This window comes from Corapipo altera, unplaced genomic scaffold, assembly GCF_003945725.1.
Source record: "Corapipo altera isolate COAL_440 unplaced genomic scaffold, ASM394572v1 2, whole genome shotgun sequence".
In the NCBI taxonomy this organism is placed as follows: domain Eukaryota; kingdom Metazoa; phylum Chordata; class Aves; order Passeriformes; family Pipridae; genus Corapipo; species Corapipo altera.
Genome location: NW_020884890.1, coordinates 3,004,092 through 3,023,061, shown reverse-complemented (window position 1 = coordinate 3,023,061; position 18,970 = coordinate 3,004,092). Strand labels below are relative to the sequence as shown.

The window sequence follows — 18,970 nt, the reverse complement described above, 5'->3', positions numbered from 1 at the left end:
TAATAAGTGTTTATAAACAACTATGGTTTAATATCAGTCCCAGTTAAAGGTCTCTTAAAGACCTTATCTCGCAGATGACACAGTGTCAAACTGACCTATTTATGTCAGTGAATATGATATTCCATGTTTCCATTGATCACATATAAAATGTTCTAAGTGAATATTAACAAAGTAAATATTTCACTAATTAAACTTAAAACAAAATTAAAGAAAGCAAATGAAAAACTGTCCTTGTTTTTGATGATGACGTATCATTTACTACTTTTCTACCCCTAAATGCACATCAATTTAATACAGAAACTGTATATGTCAGAGCATACCATTCAATCACAGCTCTGTATCAGTAGGATTTCCCACCTTCTTGCACCCTCTTCTTTAATATCCAACACAGAAAAAATTTGATTACCAACTCTGCACGCAAATCCAGTATTTTTTTTATTTTACTTTTGAAGACATTTGATTTGTATCACATCCTGATTTGTCACGCAACAGCATATTTTTAAGTATCAACTTTTCAGGATTACACGACCTTGAGCAAAGCAAAACCTTTTTTTTTTTTTTTTTTTTCTGCAATGAGGAAAAGCATATGCATCAAAGAATTCAACTGTTTTACCAGCTTCTGTAGTTCCTAAATTTCACAGAGACCATTGTCTGCATTAAAGTATCTGCCACTGTGCTGAAGATTATGATCCTCATGAAAACAGAGATCTTGTTCAGACACAAGCTGAACATTGATGCTGTGGTCTGACCATTCAACAGGTTAAATGTTATTATGTTGGAAATTCAGTTACAGGTAGGTGTTTCAAGAGAAACATATTCTTTGATATGGAAGTTATTCAGTTGTGGAGGGACCTCAACTCCAGGGAACTACCTTCCAGTTCTGAATCTCTTAAAAAGGTTGTAGAAAGTACATCAGAAAATAGAATAAGTTAACAAAGAAACGGTTTTCCTTTGACTAATAGTTGTATAATTCACTTGGTTGGCACAGATGACATTTTTATTTTAAAATTTTACACATATAAAATAAAAATGCTACCTAACCTTATATTCTATCAAGTTCTCATGATTCTAGGACAATTTATGGCACAGGTCTGAAATAACTTCTAGACTGCAGGCCCTATTCTAGGTTAGCCTTAAATTGTCCAATTGTCTTGGAAGCTTTCTGGGAGCATTTTTTACCTTCCCTTCAGAAATGAAGCCATCAATGCAAGACTGAAAGAGGAATAATCAGTAGGAGACCTACCCCTACTTTTGTTCAGGCATACAGAGAAATTGAGACAACTAAAGTTTAGCTAGTAGCCCAGGATTACTTTATGTCAATAAATCTTTAATATGAAAACATAAGCAGTCCAGAAGTAGAGAATGGAATTCCAGTTCACCTTTTTCACCTAAGAATTAAATTTCTGATTCTAATTATGCCTTTTTGTGTTACAGTGTATGAAAAACTGTGACTTTTCAAGAGCACTGGTTTTCGGTAGTGCTGACTTAACTTGATCAACTGAACCTCAAAGTCTGGGGAAACTCCAAGTGCTACCATTTCTATACCACTGAGTACCCACAAACAGTCTTCCACAGCCCAACAACTGAGCTGTTGTAATAGTGAATTGCACTCACTAGCTCTAATGTGTATTTCACTTATAGGAGGATTGATATCAAAGGAAGAAATTCATTCATTAATATTGCAGCCAATATGGCTTTGGTAACTATGTATGCTAGAAATTGACTGAAGGAAGTAAGCAGGAAGGGTTAAAATGTATTCTTATCTCTGGTTGCATTAGAGCTCTGGCTTTTTTTTTTTTTTTAAGACACTCTCACTTCCATTACCTAGTAAATTCAAAACAAACATGACCACAAGGCATCATGGTTCATTCTGTGCTTGTTTCTATGGATACATAGAGGACATGCCTATAAAGCAAAATAAAGAGATAACGGTTGCAGAAAAGGCACAACTAAGGTAGTCTTCATGAAGATAGAATGAGCGGTAATATGAATATATGTTAGTAAACTGAATAAAAGTTCTGCTTTCCTTGAAGGATTAGCAATCAGGGTGAAACATCCCATCATGTTTTCACTGCAGGTGGTAGCAGCGCTAATTAGATTAAAGTCAAATATTTCTAATTCCACTTCCATGATCTCTTCATTGTGCTATGTAGACACAGACTTGAAACTTTATGGTAAAAATATGGATAGACCTTTCAAATCACCATCTTTAGTTGAAGCCTTTTTGTCAGAAGAGTACAGCATGTGTTGGAGACTGAAGTACCACTTATTCCACCCAGCAGTGAACAGATGTATCTATAAAATATTCAGACATTAGAATGACACAGTATAATATCAGATTGTTACTAGCAAATGCTCTAATATTTTCATTTTACATGGACAGACATCACACCAACACACATCAGAAAATAAAAAATTTTCAGAAGATGTGAAGAAGCTCATTTACATTCAAAAGTTAATATTGTCACAGACAATGCCGAATCTCATGTCTACTTTTTCCAAAAACTGCTCTAAAATCCTCTCTGATTAAATGCAAATTATCACATGTTTTTCTAATCTTCATTTGGAATATTTTAGTCATTCATCTGTAAGTTCAGAGAAGTTTAAAAGAACTGCTTATTTCCAGTCCCCAATAGTTTGCAAGATAAGATAGCCTATAGAGCTAGACTGACAGAATAACTCCCTGTTATTCCTCTGCATAAATGTAAAAAAATGGACCAACATCATGGTATCAGGGAAGAGAGACTGACTTTTTTCTCTGAAGGAAGTCTGGAAGCAAATAACAGTGCTGCTAAGGATACCATGATGCAATGTTTTCTTTTTAACATATATTCTCATGCCATTTACTTTTTCAAGATAGTCATTTACCTTTTGCTGCAAATGAATCTGGTAACTTGACTTATCTGACATCTTGATTACAAACTAGAGAGAGACTAATCTCTTAGCATTTAAAGTTAGGTCTGTTTGAGAAAATGGTACACAAATGGCCTTTTGTAGCAATTACAAAGATCAACTGTGAATCAGGCTTTTTCTATTGCACTTTGGATCAGTTTATCCCAGTGTGTCACCCAACTATGCTAATTCTCAGCAATGGGACAACTCTAACAGTTACAGTTCTTGCACATGTGAAAATTGCCAACACTTAGTTTTATAGTATTTGATTTTACAGGTTTTAGGGCATTTTATGTCCTCCATAAATCATAACCATCATCCAGGAACATGTGAAATTCAGAGCTGAGGCAGCAATCAAAGTAAAAGGTCAACACACAAGACAGAACAACTCAATCTATTGATAAAGAGCATATTGTAAAAAAATTGAAAGCACATAGTGATTGCTGGCTTTTGACTTCAGTCAATGTTGTCCGTAGTTCTAGTACTCAGCACTTCTTTTGCCCTTTTCATGTTCAATTAGTTGTGAAAGCTTAAGCAATTAGTCTTCATAAAAGCTTTGTGCAGTCTCCTACACACTACCTTTATTTTGTAGGAGGAGGAAACTGTGGCAGAGAGGTCAAGGTTTGGTCCTTCAAATACACTTAAATTTCTAGCTTCTTTTTGGTTTCAGCTTTTGTGACCTACCTTTGATGTCATTTAAAGAAATAACTTAGTCTGAATTAAATGCAGATGTTCAGACAGAGCCATGGACTAAGGGAATCTATGAAGTTTTCCTTAACCTCCTACACTTCAGTTAATGTTTAAACAGAAGTCCTCTGGTGCAGGAGTTTCTTACTCCTTCGGAGAGCTAGTGGTACCCCACAATAAGGATGCACAAGAAAACAGTGTCGTGGCTTTCTTTTGCTCTCTTTTTCCTGACAGTAGAAGAAAATAACTGACCTACCTGGGGAAGAAAGTGAATCTCAAAGAGACCAGAAGAGAGACAGAAGATAGATACCCAGAAGCTTTAAGAGATGTTTCGGTTTTGAATTAAAAAAAAAAATGCTATTTTGTTTCTGTGGGAATTATTCATACTACATTCAACAGAAGATTGCAATTCCTGATGGAGTCCAGTTTTTATTATTCCTGTTCTAAGAACCACAAAGATCTGAGATGCTTAGGTTTGGGTTTTTTCCTTCTCTGCATTCCGGCACCACACATTCCATGCTTACAGTGTAACTAAATACATCACAGAATCACAGAATCACAATATATACTGAGTTGGAAGGGAACCGCAAGGATCATCAAATCCAGCTCTTAGCCCTGCACAAGACCATGCCCAAGTGTCACACCATGTGCCTGAGAGTATCATCCAAATGCTTCTTGAACTCCTTCAGGCTTGGTGCTGTGACCACTTCCCTGGGGAACCTGTTCCAGTGCCCAACCACGCTCTGGGAGAAGACCCTTTTTCTAATATCCAACCTAAACCTCCCCTGACACAACTTCAAGCTTTTCCCTCAGGTCACGTCACTGGTCACCATAGAGAAGAGATTCAGTCAGCTGGGACCACTCAAAAATTATCGCGAGAGGTTTTGTGATGACCTCAACCAGATCTTTGAGGATTCTGGGATGAATCCCATCAGGCTCCATAGATTTGTCAGGATCCAGCTAGGGCAGCAGATCCTACACAAGTTCAGGGTCAACTGGGAGTTGATCATTCTCACAGTCATGGTCCTTCAGGGCACTGACACCCCCTTTGTCTGTCATCTTTGTTGAAGACAAAGGCAAAGAAAGGATTAAACCCCTCTGCCTTGTCTCTGTTTCTGTTTGGGAGGTGACCATCCTCATCCTGTAACTGGCCAATGATATTTCTATACTGCCTATTGCCATTAACATAATTGAAAAAGCTCTTTTTATTGTCCCCCACATTTCTGGCCAGCTTCAGCTCCAGTTGATCTTTGGCAACACAAATTTTCTCCCTTCAGTTGCAAACAGCATCTCTATATTCTTCCCCTGTCCCTTGACCTTGCTTCCACTGGGCATACACCTTCCTTTTTTTGCCTTATTTGCAAGAGAAGATCTCTGCTCAGCCAAGTTAGCCATCTGCCTTGCCTGCTTGACTTCTGACTTTTGAGAATTGCCTACTCCTGCACATGGAGGTGATGCTCCAGCACCTGCAAGAAAATTTTCCCAGGGAACCTTGCTAATTGCCTGAGTAGCCTGGGAAGCCATGGGAGGCCTGAAGTGTGTTCTACTCATGTCCAGAGTTGAGGTTTTGCTGGCATTTTTCTTCCTGTCAACAGAGATTTTAAACTCAATCTCTTCATGATTGTTGTGGCCAAGACAGCCAACAATCTCCATTTTGTTTACAAGATCCACTCTGTTGACAAGCAACAGGTCAACGAGGGCATCTTTCTGAGTTGGCTCCCTTAGGACCTGTTCCATAATGTTGTCATCCAAGATTTTTAGGAATCTTCTGGCCTAGATTGTACCAGTTGTGTAATGGTCCCAGTTAATTTCTGGCAAGTTGAAGTCCCCCATATGGACAAGGGCAGTTGACTTGAAAGTGTCCTTTAGTTCCTCAAAGAATAATTTTTCAGTATCATTGTCCTGGCTAGAAAGTCTACAGCAGACTCCCATGATGACATCTACATTATTTGTTTGCCCTTTGATTCTTACCCAGAGGTTCCCAACTGTGCCATTGCCAGCTGTGAGCTCCATACATTCTAACCCTTCTATTACATACAGTGCCACCCCTCAGCCTCTTCTGCCCTGCCTATCCCTCCTGAAGACCCTGTAACCATCCAACAGGGCACTCCAGTGACAGGACTCATCCTACCAGGTTTCACTTATGCCAGTGATGTCAAATCTCTGGACTGGGCCCAAGTTTTGAGTTCCTTTTGTTTGTTCCTCATGCTGCGTGCATAGGTGTAGAAACATTTCATGTGTGGTACATCGTAGTCAACACCTGGTGAGGCAGATTGAGGGATCCCATTAGTGCTCATTTCATCACATTTTGGTACACCATCCCATTGTTCATTGCTGGTTAGACTGGTTTTGGCCATTTTCCACCTTCCAAGCAACTTTAGGTCTCTGTTGAGAAGCCCTGCTAGCCCCTCCACTAGAACTCTTTCCCTCTGAGGTAGGTACATCCTGTCAGGTGTCAGTACACCAGGTGTTGAATACATCATCCCATAGTCAAAAAACCCACATTTTTTCCTATTACACTAACCTTGGAGCCACTTATTAACCTGATAGATCTGCCTATTCCTATCGATATTATTCCTTGTTACCAGAAGAATCAAGGAAATCGCTACCTGTGCTCCTGATCTGCCTACCAATCATCCCAGGGCTCTGAAGTCTCTCTTGATTGCCGTTGGACTTTTTGTTATTTCGTTGCTATCAGCTGAACAACCAATAGCGGATAGTGATGAATCACCATTGTTGGGTTGAGATAAGATATAGCTCTAGACTTTATGTACCAGTATATATGGGGTGATTCCTGAAAACTGGTGTTCTTCAAACATGACCTACCAATTCAGTCACACCATGTGACTGATGATGTGCTTATCTGAGCACTGTACAAAGCTATTTGGGAACTTCCCTGAGTTTTATTTAATTCTCTAGGAGTTATCTGTATTAGAGTTAAAGCTCTTAGCAGTCAAAGAAACCACAGATTGAGAAGGCACAGAGGTGTGAATTACCTTCTGTGGCAGAGAAATCATCTTGGTCATTGGTAAGGAAACTTACATTACTTAGTTTGTACCATCCAATCTATAAATCTATAGAATATATAGCAAGTGCAATTGCTTGTGTCATTCATATATCACCTCAAGCTTCATAATAGGTTTAGATACAGGTGTTAATAGAAATAAACTCAGCCTACAACATTCCTAGGATTTGATGTTTGAGAGGCTACAGTCTGCTCTGTTGTATATATATATATAGTCATCAACATCATTTGACCAGGAACTTGAAAAAAATATTTTCTGGAGACAAATGACTTTCAGTTATAGCTCAAATACCCTCTCAAGAAAATATGTAAAAGTCCAAGCAGTGTCCTGAACAGCCATTTTTACTGATTAGATCAGGGGTGCATATATTACTTATATTACTTATATCATGACATTTTTTAGTATACGTTAGTTGATGTTATAGAATCATATTTGCTGTGATGCATAAACTGAAGAAACAATGGACTACATTTCACAAACACAGAGAATATCTGTCTACAAATGCTTCAAGGTAGGAACTAGTGAGGAGTAATATTATCTTCCCCCTCCCAAAAAAAACCCAAACAAAAACAAAAACCAGAAAGCTCCCAAGGCCCATGGATAGAGAAAAAATAGAATTAAAAAATTATTAACTATGTACAAGTTTTACAGGCAAAGTGGAGAGATATGTCTTTCTCATTAATGTTAAAATATTGTTGTATGGCTCATAGTCATTCCTTTCCATGGAAAAGTGTTATCCACGGGATCTACTCTGTCCCAGTTGTTGCTCTCAACCCACCTTGTGGCTGTATTAACTGTCCAGAGAAAAAGCAGAGTCCATTCCTGTGCATCCAGTTTTATGTTTTCACTAAGAAATGAACAAGCAAAGTAAAAATTTTATTTTGGCAATCGCTGAGAAAAATAAGTTGAAGACATAATATGAAAAGATGGACTCTCTAAGGAAGGTTCCATTCAGATTTTCCTCCATGAAGTTCATTCATTCATTCAGAATTAATCTCTTGTGGTGTTTGTAGGATTGTTAGAAAAGGGAGCATCCAAAGTGAATGGTAAAGATTGTGTCAGTTCAAAGCAACTGTGGTTTACCTCATTACTTACGATGTTGTCACATTTTCATAGAGCTTTTAGAAATTGCTATTTTCATTCATAGCTTAGAGTTCATTTTATTTTAAGTATAATGACCACCTAGATTTGCATGATTTTTTTTTCTCTGTCCAAGGTAGAGAGTTCTGTATTTAGATTATAGTCATTATAATTCAACATTATGTTGTATATTTAAGAGAAATGCTGTTATTTTACAAACTATTACAGATTTTGTCCTACAATTTTGTTGTTAACTGTCTCCTCACGACCAGTGTAACAAACTGCAGTTGCTCTGTGATGAGACTGAAATCTTGGAAATTATTGTCACATAGTTCTGCAAATTATAAATTCATCTAACATTGAAGTAATGAATGCTTCTGTACTTAAAGATTGCTTTAAATTTCTAAGAGAAATGAGCAATAGCATACAATGTATGTTTAAATAAAACAGTGCAATAAGCAACATGCTGAACACCAGTGTTCACTGTCACTGCTTTGTTCATGAGTCCTGCTGCAGATACATTGAATCAAAGGATGTTTTGAGCCCTAGGGAATGCTGGGAGTAATTGGAAGACTTCTGTCATAAGTAATTATAAGAGATTTTTGAAGGACAAGCTGAATTTAGGATGCATATGATTTCAGTAAGAAGTGGAGACCTGCCTTCAACCTTGTGCTGTTGAAAACATTTATATGCTTTCCTGGATCAAAATCATAGACTTTCAACTTTAAAAAAAACACTTCTTTTTACAAATACATTTTAGCAGATGTCAACATTTGTTTGACATTATTTTTCCCATACAACTCAAGGAAGGAGAAAATGTAGATTTAACTGAAAAGACCGAAGAGATTGGGGAAAGGAGTGATGTCAGAGCTAATTACAGTCACTGGGATGGACTCAGTTTGACAGACCATTATTTCTCCTCCTAGATGTGGCGAGGGAATGGATTGCTGTCCAGGTAGATTGTTTTCACCAACCATTACTTGCTGTACTTTTTCCTGAGGGATCCTTAACACTCCACCATTAAGTGTTATGCATCCAGAAGTGCTTGATATCACAACTGTGTATCCTCTTGTGACAGAAATGGCTATAATTGTCATATTACAGGGCAGAAGCTCTTATGCATCATACATTTTAATGAATATGTATCCTTCATGTGGTGGGGAATCACCTGCATATTCACCAAGTGAGTAGAAAATGGAGTCTAAAGAAGGTTTATGAAAGTCCACAGAACAGGCTTCATGATCCTAAAAAGTTAGTACCGTCTTAGTAATTTGAATCAGTACATTGCAAAATAAATTATAACCATCCTGAATTCTTGAAAATTATGACATCTTCGAAGGTCTGAAATAGATAATCAGTAAGCAAGAGTTTCCTCCATGAACTTCTCTATGTGAGTCCTTCCCATGGGCTGCAGTTCTTCAGGAGCAGTGTGGGTCCCAAAGCACAGAGTCACAAGTCCTGTCAACAAACCTGCGTCAGTGTGGGCTCCTCTCTCCATGGGGCTACAGGTTCTGCCAAGATCCTGCTCTTTCATGGGCAGCTGCCAGGGCTTTTTTTTCCACTTCTTAACTATGTTATCCCAGAAGTGCTACCATTCTTGCTGATGGGTTTGGCCTTGACAAGCAGCAGGTCCATCCTGGAGCTGGCTGGCATTGACTCTGTCAGACACGGAGGAAGCTTCTCAGAGAAGCCACCCGTGTAGCCCACGCCCCCCAACTGCAAAATTTGGTCACAAAAAACCAATACAAAAATGCTTTCACTGAAACAAATAAATTATTAAAGCGAATCACCGAACCTGCAGAATAATCATTCCAGAGAAGGGGAAAAAGGATTCAAAACAGTAAAGACAACAAAAACATTCCAATCTAGAGATGATACCATAATTGAGGAAACCTGATTGAAAGTACTAAAGCAGCATGAAAGCTAAATTGATTTTTGGGAGCTGTATAATACAAGGAAAGATTGGCAGTTATATACTAAAAAACACCTGCTGTACATAAGAAAGAAACACCTCCTTTATATATTGTCCTTTGATATTTTTAAGATTATTCATAAGATAAAGTTGCCCTTCTGGCTGCAATGAGTTTCTGTGGATTTGTTTATTACACAAAGCTTTCAAAGGAAGATCTTAATTGCCTTTACATTATGCTGGTGTTTTCTGGGGAGCAATTTAATGGATCTTTGAATGAAGTGTAATTCAACTTAAACTGATAATTTAAACTATGTTGCTCCTTTCATTTCCCAGTAATTTTAAACAAAATAGCACTAGGAACAAATAATAGTAACAACTTTAAAATAAACTGAATTACATCTACTATGTATTGACTGTAGGAGCTGTTCCCTCCAGCTTCCATAGCTTCATTTTAGATCATATAGTGAGAGCATTAAAAGAACCTATGTCATTAAATTTTGAACCCACTATGACACATAGATTTTGACATTCTCAGCTTAGTACTATCATGGAATCACAGAATCATAGAACGCTTTGGGTTGCAAGGGACCTTAAAGATCATGATTAAAGGGTGTTGAGTGTGCTTCCTTTCAGGGAAGCTCTCTTGCATACAACTACACAAATGGCATGTACACTGCTTTCAGTGTGTCCCCACTTTAGAGATGGAAAAAACACAGGCGTATAGAAAATTATACTCTGCTTTGAACAACCACAACACTGTTGCAGTTGTCACTAGAGTACAAATAATGTCTGTGACACATCGTACAGAGGGATTATAATCTTTTCTTTTAAAAACAGAACTGGTTTAAAAGTTAAAAACTGTGATTAAATACAGTTGGAACTGGATTATTAATATGCTATGATACCATCTCTTATGCATTGTGCACTATACAAAATAAATAAGTTATCAAAACCTGTGGTGACATCCCAAAGCTCTCAATCTTATACAAAACTTTGATTTTATTAAATCGGGTCACTGAGGTAGTATTGATTCAAGTAGAATTTGTATTATTGAATTACCAGTATTATATTATATCATGCAAATATTTCTTGTTGATTTCTTTCCAATCTAATGTCTAAATCAAAGAACAAAAGATTATTTTGACATGGAAAATAGTGATGAAAAGTGTGTCCCTTACCAATTCAGAGGATTATAAGAATGCCAGAGAACAATTCATTTTTCCTACACTTTATTTTTCCCCATATCATCAGCCTGGAGACATGAGGTGATGGTGCTCTAGAAGTACTGTTCTTTTCCTCTCCACTCCTTTTCTACACTATTTTTGTCTCCTCCCATTTTCTCTCACTGTTCGTGTCATTCTTCCTCCATACGATTCTGGAGAGTTGGGGGGATTTTTTGTCTATTTACTTCTGGAGTTTGTCAGTGCTCCAGTTTAAAATCTGGAGCCATTTTTGATATTTAATACATACCATGGCTGCATGATTTTCTTTTGATGGCTTATAAATCTGCACCCATATTAGTAGGTAATGTAGTTCAATAGACATGGATTTACAGCGTAATCAATTAGTGCTTAGGAGCTAACATCACCATTATTAATGTTTCGGGGAACTTTGACTCACACTAGACCACATTTGGGACTGAATGCCCAGTCCAAGTAGCTCAGGTATCTGAGGTGTGAGACAATGTTCGGGTGCAGGAAAGAAATTGAGTTCATGTACCCTTGAGACACAAGTGAAACAAGGCATTTCAGCTGGGAACAACCAGAAGGTTTTCTTAAAAACCATACTCTGGATCTAAACTCAAACACTAATATAGTCATATTTCAGCAAAACACTCCAAAATTGTTTCTTATTTCACAGCCTCAAAATTTTGATCGTTTCCTTGTTTCTTTCATGAACTATTCACTTTTTACAGCTCACGTATATAATTATTCACTGACTTTTTTTTGAATCATTCACCGACGTGCAGCATAGGCAAAAAATACCAATGTTTTGATTTGCTGCCCCCTTTCCTTTTCTTCTTGCGCTTATAAAGGATAACAGGTTTGCATAAAATTGTGAAATCCACTTGGGAGAAGTTCCTGGTCGTTCAAGCATTATGTGTGTCTTGCAGCCGAGGTTAATTCAGGAGAATCTGGGTAATCTTGTCCTTTCCTTAACAAAGTACAATGACAGCTTTGAGAGAGAATAATTTGGGACATTGTATTTCAGTATACTATTTCTCATGAATTGGTTGTGATATTTTCTTCAGTGTGGTTAGCTGCTATATTTTCAAGCTTTATATTACTTTGAAGAACTTTTTAAAAAGTGTTTTCTTTGCTTCATGAGGAGTCACTCTTCTTTGTTTTTAGGATGTTATAGCATCAACAGTGAAATGTTATAATATTGCTCATTTGGTTAACAATAAACTCCTCACAATTTGTTATGAGACCTGTTATTTTCAATCTTCTCCATAATAGAAAAAATAAACCTATAAAAAGAAATGGTCGGTGTTACATATAGAGCTCAATAGAAGAATGTATGAAAATTATTTCTTTTAAAATGAAAACTAAATTCTGTGTATTATGACAGTCAGCAGTGATGATCTGTCTTTTTGTCTATAAACAAACTGAAACACATTTAATAACTAGTGTTAAAGATCATCATCATCAACTGTAGATTTACAGGAAGAATGCAGTTTATTATTGCTTTTTTAATTAGCTGAACTCTGTGATGTTGATATTAAAACTACTGAAAGTAGGACTCTTGATGCTGCACAAATGAAAGCAATTCAGTATCTCATTTACACTCCTCTCCCAGTGTCTGCAGCAGATCTATAAATAGAACACGCTACACACAGAAATTTATTATTGCAGCTGATAGCAATTTCTTTGCAAAGGTGTCTGGGGGCATTATTCATGAGATTCACTCTGGTAGACTCTCCAGCTGAGATCCTCACTCCCCAGATCTGCGGGTGGTCAGTTTAGGAACACACTAATCAACCGCTATGAACAAAGGCTGTCACAAGACTTACTTATTTCCCTCTTTTAAAAAATACAGGAGGTCTTTCAGCTTCAGAATTATTTCCTTTAATCTGATTGCATGGATATTATAAGCAGATAATAAAGCTTTTGAATCACATATATTTGATATTTCATTAGTGCTCATCCTAATGATTGTGCTATTATTGGAAAACCACAGTGACTGTGATTTGATACAACACGCATTATGTCTTCTGCATTCATACCCACAGGCACATGTGACCTTATCAAGTATAAAGCAGACATCTTTCTGTTCAATACTGACAATATATAGCAATCACATGATTGCTGACCTATCTAGCTATTATCTGATTTTGGCCATTAAAAAAAAGGAGAAGACCAAATAAGACCTTTAATGAAATTATGTTTATAATAAGTGATAGATGAGAATGTCTTACACTTCTGTTTTTCCTATCTGAATTTGGTTTTCCTACCATATCTGTCATTGTGTTATCTTTGAATACTGTAAAAAAAAATTATTTGTACAAAGAGAATACGCATATTTCTAAGCCTTTTGTTTTGTCACCCCTCAAGATTGATTAGAACTTATATTATTCTGTTGCCTATTCTAATATTGTTTTTATGACTGAAAACATAAGATATATGATAGCAGAGATATTACCTGTTTATTCTGTTTCAATTTCAATATAGTCACTACTGTAAGCATAATTCAGGGCTTTTTTACATCCTACTGTGTTGGCACAAGCTATATGTAATACATGATGTTTCCATTTGCAAAGTAAAGTAGTAACTTTCATTTCTTTTGTTTTCATGATTTCATTTTTTCAGACATAATAGAAGACCTGTTTTTCTGTAGCAGCTGTTTTGACTGTTTTATGAAAGATGGAGCACAAGCAACTACTGAGACATTAGAAAAGTCACATATCTCACCATGAAAGGAAAGATAAATTAAAATATAAAATTAAACACCAAAGAACCTGTCAAGTCACCAATAAAGATTCTGGCATACCTAATGTCAAGTGCACTACTAAAAACAAAGAGATCTATTACAACTATAAGTCAAATGCCACCAATTTTCAATGAGTGTAAAACCTGTTCTGTTTGTTTTAAGTGCATTTTGGTACTTATACATATTTTTTTGGTTTTAATTTAAATTTTTCAGTGATGCAGAAAATTGGTATTGTGAATGCCCTAAACTCTACACTGGAAAACTCTGCCAGTTTGTGACTTGTGATGAAAATCCATGTGGAAATGGTGCTACGTGTTTTCCAAAGTCCAACCGAGATGCTGTTTGCTTGTGTCCATATGGAAGATCTGGTATCCTCTGCAGTGAAGGTAAAAACCATTTTCGTCATGCGTTGGTTGTAGTTTCTATCATTCATAGAAGCTGGGGAAAGAAACAAGTCAAATATTTTGAAGGGACACTGAAAGTGACCACCTCCCCACCTACAAACGCAGCCCAAAATCCAGTCACAAAGAATGGCTGAGCTGATCACCTTCCCCAAGTGTTTTTTCATAAAAGTGCAGGTCAGAGAAAGGGAGACAGATAGATCAAAGAAACTGAGAGTTTACAAGCTAGGAAATACAAGGTAGTGTCTGATGTTTTAGTAAATTACCTGGAGAAGAGCTGAGAGAGAGATTTGACTGAGAGATCATTTGGAGAAATTGATTTGCCCTGTATGATTTTTCCTCTACTTAGGGAAGCATTACTTAATACATTTTGCATATAAAATCAGTTTATAAAGAATACTTTCTGGGTTTTAAGAATACTACCACGTACCAAAATTTGATTAATTTTTCCAGTGAAAAAAGGAACAAATTAAAATTTATCAAGTGCTTTGCCATGAAGCAGGAGACAGTATGAAGGGAAATTAATAAAGCAAAGTAAATAGGTCATTTTGACTTATATTATAAAATGAAGGGCTTTTATTCCTTATATTATCAAATGAAGGGCTTTTATTCCTTGAGCATTGATTATAATGATTGTTCTAGGTCAGAAATTCCTGTGTGTGAACATTCAAAGTATTCTTGTCCCCTAACAAGAATGTAGCAAGAAGTAATGATTGAAAAATCTACATAGAGAAAATAATTACTGGTCCTGAGCTGATTTAATGATGCATATGAAGTTCCTTTTCAAATAAATATTAAGCATTATCAGTTTGGTTTTGTCATATCACATACATATTTAAGGCTTATGTAAAATTTTTATTCCCCAAATTTTCACTAGATGAGCATTTATGTTTTATCCATGTTTTCATCTAACCCTGATAATTAATAGTAAATAGCAAATAGAGGCAAATATATAAAGTGTGTATGATACTTTCTTGGTAATCTTTCTTAGCTGGCAGGAGCACAATACATTGGGACTCCATATGCTGTATCTCTAGTCATACAGCCTACCTTTCTTTGTTTCTTCTCCATTCCACTGCATTCTCTTTAAAATGACACTCCAGAGCTGACTCGAGGTGCAATATTCAAGTTGTGATAATGCTACTGCTTTGTACAGTAGTGGTTGACATTTTTCTCTTTCACTCTCTGCCCTTTTCTTAAACCCTTCCTCCATTCTATTTCCTTTTCTGAGTACACTGTTGTATTCGTGAAAGTGTTTATTAAATCTCCTAACACCTCTCTCTTTGAATGCTGATGGTGAGTTCAGAGCCCACCATTTTATATTTAAGGATAGGGCCGTTTCTGAAATCTACCCCAATGTGCATCTCTCAATGCTGAGTATCATCTAATGCTTTTTCTCTGTCATTGTTTAATGAGGCTCTTCTGCAACTCTTCATATCTAGCTGTTTCTAAATTGAGAGACTGAATAAAAATTGAGAGCATAAATTGAGAGAAATTACACAAATTCATTAGTTTGATTATACTACAAAGCTGAAGTCTTTGAAACCACAGAAAAAATTAATTTTATTGAATGGAAAGGGAAAACTCTGTCTGAATCACCACTGTAAGCAAGTAAAATGAGAAAGAACACTCAGCATTGTAGGAGTATAAATGTAGGCCAATAAGGCCACAACATAAGAAATTATTATTGAAATACGAAAAATTATTTTATTGAACCATGACTTAAGAGTTTAGAAGGAATAGAAATAAACTGAGCACAGACAGAGGTCTGAAAATGAGTTGCAAAAGGCCTCATTGTCACATATTCTAAAACAAAGAAGGGAGAAACAGAGACACAATGCAGTGAAGTCTGGATACATCCTTGGGGATAGTCCTAGTAGCATCAAAGTCATAATTTTGGGGAGGTATTTGAAGATAATGATAGATTGCCTAACTAAAATGGTAGAACAACTTAAATTATTTTAGAAACAGAAAGAAAATTTAATTGTTTACTATAACAAAATGAGTGTCCCAGATAATAAATTTAATAGAACTAAATGGTCCATTAAAATTAAAGCATAGACGTGTACATTTTAAACAAATCATCTTCTGTTTAAGATACACAATAATATTGTCTCCACTATTCTGATTAGTAACCTAGTGCATGCTACTTTGTGTCTGAAACACTGAAGAAAAGCTGGTTTCTCCTAAATGTTTATCAAATAATAGTTGATCTTCATCAACAAGAAACGATCAATATGTCACAGTGATTATTTGATAAATTGAATATAACTAATATACCAAATAGAATTGCAATTTCCTGCCAGCTTTGCTGTTCCTACCAATAGAGATTATTTTAAAAAGACAAAGTAAGGATAAATAAAGAGGTAGACAGAGCCAGAAATGGGCCCACTGCTACAGGTCTTCCCCATATCAGAGCTCCAATTACCATCCATTAAGAGCTAGAAGTCAAACTAAGAAAGACATCAATCTCTACAAGTATGTAAGAAGTGATAATAAAACTGTTGTCACTATTAAATAAAAGCAAAACAAAATAGAGAAAACAAGCATACAAATGTCAAAAAATTTGGGGCTTTATTTGTTGTGACCAGTTAAAAATACATCATTTTATGGGAAATGTACAAAATTCAAAAAGTGAAGAAAGTTATAGGGCTACACTAAATGTGACAAATGAGGCAAAAATGTAAGGAGAGAGAGTAACTTCACTTAGAGAAACCAATATAAATATGGAAAAATAGATAAGATCCAGGATTGACAAGGAATTTTCTTACATATCTGAGGCTGATGGAGCACACTACAGTGTAAGCAGGTTGGTAACAATGGTTCTGAGTTTATCTTAGTTATTTTATGCTTGTTTCTGTCATCAATAAAGCTTCCTAAAAGCATGTCCATTTTTCCCAATATGTGTAGCAAAGTGCATTCTCTCTCACTACACTTTTTCCTGCTTTTGTCACTAGATGACCACATTGTTTTGGCTGCAAGGTGACTATTATGCATTGAAATCTCTCTCAAGAAGCTACATAGCTAAGGTATAATGGGCCAAGAGAATGGAGGATGACAATATAAAATAGAAGAGAGAACAGGCCATGTCGACCAGGCAGAGGACATGGCCAGTCAAGCTATACTGACCAGCCAACTATTCACATGTGACTGACCCTTTTTGTATCTCTATCCCTCTATTTTTCCACACTTATTCCTCCTGAAATCACCTAATTCTCTCTAAAAAACCTCCTTAAGTCCTGTGCTATTCACCTGCATCCTGCAACGGGTCCCATACCCCATGGTAGTTACACCCCTCTGTTCAAATGGTGATTGATCCAGCGTTGATTCATTGTGGTTGTGTCATACCTTGATACTGGGGCTAAGAGTCTCCTGAGACAGGTCTGGAAGGGGTCTGGACAAGGTGTTCCTTCCTCTGAATCCTTAAGTTGGGTTCCTGCCTGCCTTTGGGCTCTGTGTTCCTCTGAAATTGTGGACTGTAGTGGGCTGATGGTTCCTGGGATAAGACTGGGACTTGACTATTGGTTTGTGGAGTTAAATGACTCCACAATTTCCAGCTTACGGGGGACGGGGAGATGAGGTGGAACGCACCATCTGTACGCAACACTTTGGAACAGAGATTATGTCTACATGGGCAGCTTGACTCTATCTCCCAAGTGATTTTGGCTTTTTAAGATATATATAAAGGGATCTATGTCATTTAAACTGAGTCCAGTTATTGAGCTCTGCCTTTTCAGTAGATTGGTGTGAAAGCAATCAGCATTCAAACCCTTAGTCTGCTAAATTTTCTTTCATATTTAAATTAGTAAAAAGTTGCTTGCATTGTGTTTTTTGCAGACTGTAAATCTCCTCCAGTGTTTAGTATCACAGGTTTTATTAGAGTTGTTGGATTGCTACCATCTCAGTAATCAGCCTTTATTTCTTTTTTTTTTCTATCGTTTTAACACTTCCATCTATACATGGGCTGGAGGCATTCTCTAGTTAGTACAGGAAATTGATACAGTGTGTGAAAAAAAAAAAAGGCTTGTATGTCTGAAATGTCTGATTGTAAGGAATTTTGATATATAAGACACAGAAATTTTAAATAGGAAATATCAGGGCATCATTGTACTGTGAAGTTGTGATGGCTTCCTAAGTGAAGCATCCTTCTGCAAGTGAAGCAGAAATGGTTCATTCACCAGGACTGGAAATGGAGACCTGGACTTCTAAACTCTTTATGTTATGTTGTTGTTAATTGTATGTTACACAAGAAACTAGACCCCTTGGGAAGCTGTTTGTCATAACATGTGGCATTTTGTTAAGCCAGGAACCAAGAGTAAGCACTTTCTAAGCACAAATGCAAATTTAAAGGGAGAAGGATTTCAAAGGAATGTGCATTGCTAAGATGAGTAATTGTGTAAGTTACAGTGTTTTAGACCAAACTTCAGTGTTTTAGTTTCGTATATATAAAAACATATATGAAGCAGACCTAACTGTGACACTACATTTAGCAAACACATCCTGAAAAGGGCCATTCACAGTACTCATTCACAGCAATCTCTAAGGATCTTCCCTGAAACATTTCTCAGCAACATTTATGGTAATGCTTCATAGTCCAAAGGATTCCAGCAGGTTTTCTGTAGGATGTATTCCCTCATGCATAAAATTCATTTCAAAGTGTTGAAGTGGAAATAGCCACTTGCTTCAGGTTCTGTAGAGCGAAAATCAGCCTGCATGAGAATTGTTTCTGTGCAGCTATGTTTGGCACAAAATGTCACCTTCAGAGCTGTTTGAGTCTGACGACTAAATCATGCAGTTCAGTGACAGCAGATGCCCAAAGGGTGTTTCCTCAGCTAAAAAAATCTGCATTGTAGGGTTTCTGGTCAGTGATAATAGACCTTGAGGAATGCTGATCAGAGTTACTCTTCTTCCTCTTCAAGACAATTTGTTTTCTGGGTCATTTGGTTTTCAGTAGACCTTAATGTCCCCCACCTCTTCAATGTGAGGAATGTCATAAAAATTGTAAAAAACACACATAGGCACATTCACACACTATTATGTCA

At 36.6% G+C, this 18,970-nt stretch overlaps 1 protein-coding gene across 1 annotated transcript in view; it reads left to right on the top strand.

The window, feature by feature from the left end:
* Positions 1 to 18,970, top strand: part of EYS (eyes shut homolog) — an 853,574-nt gene that overhangs the window by 784,975 nt on the left and 49,629 nt on the right. Inside the window, exon 43 of the mRNA XM_027644956.1 lies at positions 13,741 to 13,913. Within this exon, the coding sequence (XP_027500757.1) occupies positions 13,741 to 13,913 (173 nt within the window). The remainder of the gene's footprint in view (positions 1 to 13,740; positions 13,914 to 18,970) is intronic.